Genomic DNA, 10,111 nt, shown 5'->3' with positions numbered 1-10,111 from the left:
AGTTATCTAACACAAGATGTTTAATTAAGAATAGAAGAATCTCATTCATCTTGACGTCTCTCTCAGTGGTGTTAGTAGTGCTAACTTACCCCACCACTTGAAGTGCTTCAAATGTTAGTAACATTGGCCATCAACAGGTGAAAACGAAATATAGGTTGAAAGAAAAATGTTGAACATAACACTCTTCAATTATCAATATAATAATCCCATCAAGAAACGGCACCAGCAACATTTTTCTGATAAGGTAAATAATATTATGGAACTCCACTCATAACTTTTAGGAATCAAAAATATGAAGATAACAAAACCAACTGGTTGTAAGTGAATACAAAATTGTTTCTTTTCTACTAAGGCACAGAACAAATACATGTCTAACGATGCAAAAAAATAAATCCCCCATTAGGAAAAACTCTACGAAAATTGCATCCGTTTAATGTACCTAGCTGTACAAACTATCAATATAGTATTGCTGCTAATCAGTTTCTTATTTGTCACTTAGTCTTCAAACATACCTTCATCTGATAGCTGAGAAGATTCAGTCCCATTGACATAAGGTTGGTTGATTGTATTTTCACTTGGGTCGCCTAGGATGCTGTAATCAAAGTCTTCCTCATCGTCTTCATCATCTGTATTCACTTGGTCGCTGTCAGAATCTTCATCATACAACTCCCGCACAAATCCTTGGGCCTCCATCTGCATCTGCTCCTTGATGGCATCTTCATATGACAACTCATACCAAACAGTACCTTTGCCAACAATAGATTTATTGTGAGCATCCGTCATTCGCTCCTGCTTGCTCTTCTCTGAGTTCTTTGGCTCGCCCCAGTAGTCATATCTGTACAAGGGACTTTCAGGATCATACTGGTCCTTGCTGATGGCACTTGGATCCACATACCTACCAGGCTCTTCCAGTGGGAGCCCAAGGGCTCGGCGACTGCAAGAGCATCACACAAGTACAAAATCAGAATAACTAAAATAGAGATTAAATGTTCACATCCAGTGACACAAAGTGTGATGGAGTAAGTCGTCTATTCAAATGTTACTAACGTAGGATAACAGGCATGGTTTAAAGCAAATGAAAGGACAAAGGAGACATGTCTGAGTTCAGATAACCTAACAATGCTGAAAATAAAATTTATCTGTGCCACTTGGATGTAAATGACTTGACTAGTAAAAACAAGAGAAATAGCAGAAGATAGCTGTAGATGTGAAGGTACAGAATACAGATATCAAGGGCCGTAGATAAGTTAGTCACATATTAACATTAAATGTTTTAAAGTCTTTGACAAGCAATAATATGTTTAATATACATCTAATTCTTGTAAATTATTTCTACTCTTGTCTTCTATGTTTTCCTTAGGTAGGTTATATCTGGACTTTGCTGGAAGTTTCAAGGTACTCTACCATTAAAACACCTAAAACAGATTGTAAGCGATATCATTTTAGAATATTGTACTTCTTGTGATAACAACCCAGTGAAAAAGGAAAACTCTAGTCATCCAATCCCTGGTTATTGCAGTCACTGTTAACCAGTGCATGTCCTTATACGACTACTCTGACTTTTATGCATTGAAAGTCGTTCATTTGTATACACTGACCCCCCTGTCCATACTTTATTGTAATCCTTATAAAAACCTAAATAATACGTAAACATGACGGTACAATGTGACAAGTGCGTCGCATACACCATGGCATGTTAACTTACGGACAAACTACAATGAGAAACTATTCCTCAATCACAAAGTAGTTGGTGTCAGTTATATGAACACAATGTTCTATGATGAGTTTTTAAAGATAAACTAGGCCCAAGCAAAACTAGAAGTAACTGACTTCTGGAGGACTGAATATTATAAACAGATCAGAAGAATTCTTGAGATATTAAAAGCATCAATTATCACCAAGTCTCCAATCTTATATCCAAATCGAATTACTGCATCTTTAGCGATGTTGATAAGCTCTGCAAATTAACGGGATACAGACAAAAACCCTCAAGTTATACATGATGAGGCAATTCGGGTTTAGAAAGAAAACAGAAGGTAAACAACAAGTCTTTCAGTTCAGAAATTAGTACTACATATGAATGTCAATTGTATAATAAACAAATGATTCTTCTTCATTTTATTGGGGTGGGGGTTATAGAGGAAAGGTCTTTGGGAAACTGTCAGGATGGAGGAGAAAGTCCAGTGTGAATACCAGCTTATATCTCTTAATAGAGCCTCTCTCTCCTCAAGGGACCGCCGCCAATGGATAAAATCGTATTCATCCATCTCAATGTTTCGTCTCAGCTTGGAAATTTTGTACACCTCTCCTCGTTCTAGTGCTTCTATTCTCAGTTTATTATGGTGCTGCATTACAATTACAAGGAAAAGCCACAAAGAGGACATGCTTTCTCAATTAGATATACCTATGGGAGGAAAATTCAAGATGCAAAAAACTTTTTACATGGTTAGAGTAACCAATAAGCAGAATTTTCAAATGATATTGCCATTACTGTACTTGATATAGTTCTTGCTGTGGATTTCTTAAATAACGGGTATAGTAAGACAAGGAGGTATGTGCAGAAAGGCCGGAAAATGAGTTTGCACTTCTCATGTATAAGTTCAGTAAATGCAGGCGCTTTTCAACTTGAAACTTTTAGCAGAACTGAGTCAATTTTGTAATCTTGGCCAAACTAGCCCTATGATTGTTAGTTTTTGTTAATATTTATCCCATCAAATATCATTTTTGAACTTTACATAACTAAAAACTGATTATTTTTGTTATTGAATTAGATAACTCTGTTGTCCACCTTGTACATCGAAGATGTTGACTTTAAATAAGAACATGTATATACCCGTAATGATTTTTCCAACTGTCCCAAAGTTCTCTTCCCAAGGTCAGACATTAAAATTATATTGAGATTCTTAAAACTATATTTAACGTGTTCTGATAAGGTTCCATAGCATGTATCACATGAAGGTCTCTCTTCTATCTGTTCAAGTTTTTGGCTAAACAAGTTTGATATGTACCTTCTAAATCTCTAGATTCATAAGCACCTGATTTCAATCTAAGAATCTATCAATTTATCCCTAACATGATAATAATGATATATGGCTATAGTCACAATAAAGTTATCAATATTATCTCAAACCTGACGCTCAGCAAGTGCAGCTTCCAAGTCAAGCTCTCTTACACTGACTTTCTGTCAAAATTAAAATCGTGTTAGATAGATGCATGAAAGAAATGAAAAATGACTTGATAAGCTGCTCACTGTAATCATCTTGGTAAGCAACGCTTTCTTATAATAAGCTTTGGAGTACTCAGTGCTATTTTCTTCATCAAAATCTTCCTCGTCAGCTAACTCTGACAAGTTTTTGCCTTCATATTTACCAGGATTTGCCTCCAAGTCATCCAGAATCATTTGTTCAGCATTATGGATCTGCCATAACTGCAGAATAAGACAGAATTGTTTGTTAATCATGATTTGTTAGCTCAGATGGCCAAAAAGGTGCGTAACTATGCATATCGGTAACAAATAAAGTTTCAGGACAGCAGTAAAAAAAAATAAAGACAGAGATCAGTTAAGTTTAACAACATTGGATGATATCAATCTTAGCTTGTCCCATTTCTAAGCACATTCATACAGCACATAACAACTTGAGAGGATAGATTTAATTGATCAACTAAGTTAGAGAGCAAAAAGAAGCTTGAGCAGAATTATTTGGCTATAATGGGTATATAGGTATATATCAATGACTACTCAAACCTCCCTAGTTTGAAGAATTCATGTGCAGAAAAAAAGAATACCTTGTCCACATAAGGGTGATTTGATAGTAGTGGTTCTTCTTCAACTTTGACTCCAGGGTCTTTTCTAGGAATAGGTTGTCTTCCACAGTCACGCTATGAAAGGAAATGTGTTAGACAGCAAAAGAATAATTTAGAAGATAAAGTGAATCCAACATCCTATGGAATATGAACCAAAGTATGCATCATAGACCATTAAAATGTTCATACTTGCCTGTAATATTGCAAATCTTCATATGTAATCAAATAGTATTATCTTTTTCTCGAAAACATCAGTTTGAAGAATTTATTAAATAATTATCTAATACTCAGCAGATAAAAAAAAAAGAACATAAATAGAATTTCCATATAAAAAACAACAAGAACAACAGCTTCTAAACCTACCACGGCTCAATCTCAAACTAGTTGGGGTCGAATAAATGAATCATATGCATGAGAATTTGCTCTATTTGAGCCGGTATCATTCAATACCCAGTAATTCACTTAAATTTAGGGGTCCTCTAAAACTAGAAGTTCCCTAGATCTCGCACTTATCCATACACAGTTCTATAAATTTCTGAACAAACTTAATAAAAAACATGAAATAAGGTATTCAAATACAGAGACAACGGAATCACTTTGTTTCACTGACACAAGTAATCAGACTGAATTGAATTAGAAGAGCTGTGACGATCATTCACATAAAGATACCGTTTTGAGAACGTAAGCAAGTTACTTTTCTATTGAAGTGTGTCCATTGCACCGATCCTCTACCTATATGAAAATTTCACTTCTATCATGTCTGTTCTTCACTAAGTCCGCATGGACTTAAATATGTTGGCTTATAATAGAAGTTCACAGTTCATTGGAGACGAGTGATAGGATGTATTAGGTCAAGTTTCATCAATCAAACGTGTCAAATGTTAAATTACTTGATACATCTATTTCTGAGGTTAAATTGAGCTATCAAAAAGCCATAGCTTTGGAATTTCAGATTCCATGCATTGTTGATAAGAAGTTGGGAACTCCAATAAGAGTTCCTAATTTTAATAGAGATACTGAACTAAAACAAAGGATTTATATAAGTTGGCCAAAATAAAATGGTACTTACACGCAATTCATCTAGATTTGTATCCTCTTCACGATGAAATATAGGCGGAAAATCAAATCTATTAAAGCTGCAATGATAAGAGATACATGCGGAGACAGATAGTTAATGACTGATCTGGGACTTTCTCACTAATGTCTCTGTTTGTGTGTTAAGACAATTAGAACCAACTAAATGTGTGTGTGTGTGTGTGTGAGAGAGAGAGAGAGAGAAAGAGAGACCCAAAATAACATATTAATGTGCCTTTGCAAGAATAGTTTTGACACTGATGAAATTTGGGAAAGGATTGTCTCAGAAAGATCAGAAATACACTGAAGCTACATACATTAGGTGATCTATGTTAGGATCAACAAAGCGCATCTCAATAGGGAACCGAAACCTGTAAGGATCACGTTTAGCCTGCAAAGGAATGAAAAAAACTGTAAGGCATGAAACCACAAAATTGTGATTCTCTCAAGCACCTTAAATGTGTGAAATAGCTGTGAACCAGAAAGGAGAGATAAAAATAAAAGATATACGTAAGTAAATTTTGCCATTTAAGTATAAAAAGATCACATGTCCTCTTTTTGTCTTTTCAACTTTTATCACAGAATTCCAGAAAATTATCTCAATTTCACAAAGGTGCTTAAAAGAAATAACTGATAAGAAAAGTTAGAACTATAAATGAACCTAAAAAAATGATTGTAACAATGACAGCAGCTATATATCTTGCAACCTAAATACCTATACATGTATGCATATCGAATGCTATCACAGACAAATAGCTGCTACTGCACCCTAAATGTATCAGATTTTTCTAAATAAAGCATGATATCAGCCTAGATTCCTTAAACCTCTGACTACATATCAATATAAGCTAAATATGGAATTTGGTATCTAAATAATACAACTTCATTCCAAGTTCATTGAGAAGCCAAAAAGTAACAAGATCACTGATGATGAGTGCATAACAGAGCATGACCCTCAGCAGTATAATGTAGATATATAACATAGCAGAAGTGACTTAATGTAGATATACAACATAGCAGAAGTGACTAAGGATTATGATACTGGCTAGAAATCAGATGTTGCTCTTTGATGAACAAAAATTCAGAAAATGTTAAGCATCACTCACCAGAATTTCAACCATTACATGCATACCAACTTTTATGTGATGGCGGATCCAATACCAATCATTTCGCTTTATTGGCACCCACCTGCAATGCATTGACAAGGGAATCATCAACACGTGAATCTGAAGTTAAAAATCACTGAAACAAGAAAAACAAAGTAGTTAGATTCCTTGGACCCTATTTAAAATTCTGATTCTAGTCAAACTAACAGCGTAGTTGAGTAATTAAATAAAATCCAAAACACAATGAGAAACTGTTAGGATTCACTGGAAGTGATTATCTTTCATCCGACTGAAAGTCATGGACAATTTATTACCAAAGTCAGCAGACTCAGCACACACCTGAGATTCCTTCAACCGATGCACTAAATGAAAAAGAAAAAGGAAAAAACTCGTTGCCCCTCTCAGTTTTCATTAAGATGCAAAATGACTTCTCCATGAAGTACAGAACCACCACCTTGAGCTACTTCTAAACACATATAATCACTGATATGTAGCACTATGATTCGTTTTTCTCAACTCCTTCTGATTCTACTACCACAAGAAGCACACACATACAGAGAGAGTGAGTTTAACCATCTGAAAGTGAAACTTCTGTCTCAAGGCAGATAAAGTTTTACAGACAAAAATCTCCAACATTTTTCCTCCAGTAGCAAATGAATCTGGACAACGGATGCCGCATTTTTTTTATATGAATGGTGATTTTTACAACTTGGACTGCAAGTAACCTTTCAGAGGTTGTATCGGTCTGGTAATGGGATTCCAGTTCCAAAAGAAAACCTTAATCTCACCATCCTAAACTTTTTCTGCAACTTTGCGCCATCGGAAGGGAAGAAACAAATGTAATCAGAATTTGAATGGAATTCTTGAAATCTGTACACTTTACATTTTATTTCAAACTTCATCTCCTTAAACACGCTTTCATACCACCTTCACTTCTCAAACCACATTCAATTTCATTTGAGGGATGTTCCTACTTTTTACATGGATGTTAGACAATATAATACATGTCCAGAATTTGTTATACAGATCACATGAACATGCTCACCCATCATGAACACCTCCAATATCAACAAATGCTCCTTGATAAAGGTGTATAGCTGTCACTTTACCAGCACAAATCTGCAAAAAAGACTTCCTATAAGCCTGCCTTTCTTCAAAACTTGTGTATTTGATAAGTTAACATAAGTTCCAACCAAATTGAGGTATGTGAGGAAAGTGGCTTTATGTCCTAGCAATATGAAGTGGATACGACTGATCCTAGCTGAGGTTTCAATTTTATGTTGATGTAACAGTTTCCCAGATTTTCTGTAATACATAAATTTACAGTGTACACATTACAAAAACATTGAGCATGCATGTCAAATTTCTCTAATAATAAAAATTAGAGTGCAAATGAATGTCCATGTATAGATAACTAAAGATCAATGCAACTTTGACAAAAAAGATTAGCATGGGCTACCGACAACGGAAGGGTGATCAAAGCTTAAACAAGAAAATATTCTTCTATCTTGTGAATATCTTAAACAACAGTGCATGCATGTTTATTTCTACCACCAAACTGTAGGATAAACTACCCAAAAAGATAGTAATAGAATCCAACCAAAACACAGCTAGTAAACTTGTAGACATGATAAGTCTTTTGGTGGGAAAGAAATACTTCAGTTTATGCCAGAGTTTTTCAGATTTATTCATGGTAGGGAAGAAAACATGAAGAACCAAAAGAACCCCCACCTACAAAAAAGAGAAAGGCAAAAAAATGAAAAGAAAAAGTACATGCTAAGATAACTGAAAAACAATAAAATGTTACATAAAATAAGAACAGACAAGAATCAAATTGTCAAGCTCAGACTATTTTTTATCAGGGATTATCCTGCTCAAACTACTAACTTCAAGTATGGCTAGAACACTCCAAAATTTCTTCAATCACTGGTCAGTTTCTAATATTCATCATCAGAACAGGAAAAGGAAAACAACTTACTTGTCCTGGGTAGTAAAATGGCAGTTCATACTGCAACCAAATGAAGAGAGGGAGAAGTTATGACAAAGCATCAACCCAAATAAACCTAACAACAGTAAAAAAATTCAACAGAAACTGCTAATGCAACATCTACTGTACCATTCCATCTTGGTAATCCTTTCCCCGTTTTCTCCTTCCAGGATAATAGTCCTGGTCATACTGCAGAGACATCAGAAATTGTGGTTAAGTACAATTATTGATGAACCAAGAATACAATTCTTTTTGGAAGAAAATCTTTTTTTACTAGAGTGAAGAGGAAATTCTTTACATTGAAAAATTAACTCAATGTCAAAAAGAAAAAAGCAAGTAGATGTCTTAAATACTAATACAGGCTACCCTTCAGCTACAGAATTTGCAATAGCACAGCATGATTTAGATACTGCAGCAAATTTATCAACTTTAAGTTGGATACTAGTTGCTTTTTTTCCTTTGAAAGTTGCTTACTAATAGCTTAACTTTAGATATCCAGTGCAATCACTACCTTCTACTAGGTTGTGTTGATGATTTCGGTAGTTTATATATATAGTATAAGAGATTTAAAAATTTGGACTTGCATAGATACTTGAACTACCAAAATTTTCCTACTCCCTAAAAGAAAAAAGAAAAAAAAGCACTGCGCATTCCACTATGGTGAGGTTTGGATTTGGTTTAGTTTCCGTTAATCAGAATTAGCATTTGAAACTATACAGAAAAAAATGATCACATTAAAACTTGATAATTACGCTGTACCTTATAAGATTCTTCTTCTAATCTATCCTTGTTAGCAGCAACCCACTGATTATACTGCTTCAAGAACACTTTATACCGTTCCAAGCTCATATCATCAGTCTCTGTATTCACCATCTCCTCCACTTTATCATAATCCACTCTCACAGCCTGCATCTTATGAGCTTCCCTAATAAACTCCAATTCCTTTTTATCAACCTCCCACCCTCTCGGCGGCCAATCCCTAGGTGGTACATGTCGAACCACCAACGGCCCTGCCCATGTAGTCTCCAGAGGCTCAGGAATATCTCCTTTAATCTCAAATTGCTTAGCGTAATACTCATCTTCCGTTATACCCATTTCCTCAATCTTCTTTTTCCTGTAGTTAGGACTAAGCATTCTGAAAGCTTCAATAGCTTCAGGTGACTGAAGCGCAACTTCTTCACCTTCATTAAGAGATTTCCTAGCAAAATCAGCTTCAGGTGAGAGGATTTCTTCCCATGGAGCCCAACCACGGTCGACCCAGTTCCTGCGCCGGGCTTCTTCTTCAGATTCTTTCTCTTTGGGTCCAAAAGCTTCGAGAAACGCGTCGTCATCACCTACTGGGTATTCATCTGAACTGAAACAGTGAAGAGTAAGAGGAGAATGCTTGAAATTGGATGAAGTAGAGAGATTAAAGAAAGGAAATTTAGAAGAATTTATGGGTTTAAGGAGGGTTTTAGGAGATGGAAATGTGAAGAAGAAAGAACAAAATTGAAGAGTTTGCATTTCGAGGGGATATTGGAATGATTGCTTAGAGTTCACAAGATAAAGTTTGGTTTGTTCAAATTATTTTTTATTTTCCTTTTTTGGGCAGGAGGGAGGACATAATTTTGGTTTTTAAAAAAATAAATGCATACATTAATTTCGTATAATTTAATATCCTTACCATATGGTATTTTTCATTTTTTACAAAAATTAAATAGTTTTAATTTGATCATAATTTTATTAAAGAGAAAGTGCATGATATTCTTGATACTCTCTAGTTTTTATTTTAGAAAATTGTGTTGAATAATACACATATAGAAAATTACTGATTTTTTTTAAATTTAAATATATATTTTCCATTCAATGTCAATTACTTAGTTAATTATAATTGTAGTAATTTGCGTGAAGCAACTATTTGTAGGCAAAAATATTTCTACTATTAAAAATATAAATCAATATATATTATCGATCTTAATGATACTAATATATATATATATATATATATATAATATCAATAAAGTGAAAATTATCAATCTTAATGATATCAATAAAGTATATGACACTTATTTAATACTCCCTCATTCGCTTTTAATTGTCATAATTTTTATTTTTAGAGTTAAATTATGAGAACTTTGCGACTAACATTTTAAAATGTATT

The 10,111-nt window shown here is 34.4% G+C and overlaps 1 protein-coding gene across 1 annotated transcript; it reads right to left on the bottom strand.

Annotated features, from left to right (window-relative positions):
- Nucleotides 1-249: 249 nt before the first annotated feature.
- Nucleotides 250-9,483, bottom strand: LOC107014646 (protein PLASTID TRANSCRIPTIONALLY ACTIVE 10). Its single transcript, XM_015214649.2, has 12 exons — nucleotides 8,731-9,483; nucleotides 8,101-8,160; nucleotides 7,963-7,992; nucleotides 7,030-7,103; nucleotides 5,985-6,066; nucleotides 5,196-5,269; nucleotides 4,874-4,940; nucleotides 3,787-3,879; nucleotides 3,251-3,427; nucleotides 3,131-3,181; nucleotides 2,194-2,345; nucleotides 250-934 (listed from the first exon to the last, which is right to left on the bottom strand). The coding sequence occupies exons 1-12, from the start codon at nucleotides 9,472-9,474 to the stop codon at nucleotides 496-498; spliced, it is 2,043 nt and encodes a 680-aa protein (XP_015070135.1). The 5' UTR covers nucleotides 9,475-9,483; the 3' UTR covers nucleotides 250-495.
- Between the last annotated feature and the right edge of the window lie 628 nt (nucleotides 9,484-10,111).

This window comes from Solanum pennellii, chromosome 3 (assembly GCF_001406875.1).
Source record: "Solanum pennellii chromosome 3, SPENNV200".
Lineage (NCBI taxonomy): Eukaryota > Viridiplantae > Streptophyta > Magnoliopsida > Solanales > Solanaceae > Solanum > Solanum pennellii.
Note: the sequence above shows the minus strand (reverse complement) of the source record. Positions and strands in the feature narration are given on the sequence as shown.

Excerpts from the sequence above, each read along its gene's own strand:
- LOC107014646 (XM_015214649.2), bottom strand. The coding sequence starts at position 9,474 with ATGCAAACTCTTCAATTTTGTTCTTTCTTCTTCACATTTCCATCTCCT. Across the intron at positions 8,161-8,730 it reads TAGAAGAAGAATCTTATAAG|TATGACCAGGACTATTATCC; the intron begins GTACAGCGTAAT and ends ATGTCTCTGCAG. Across the intron at positions 4,941-5,195 it reads CCTAACATAGATCACCTAAT|CTTTAATAGATTTGATTTTC; the intron begins GTATGTAGCTTC and ends TTATCATTGCAG.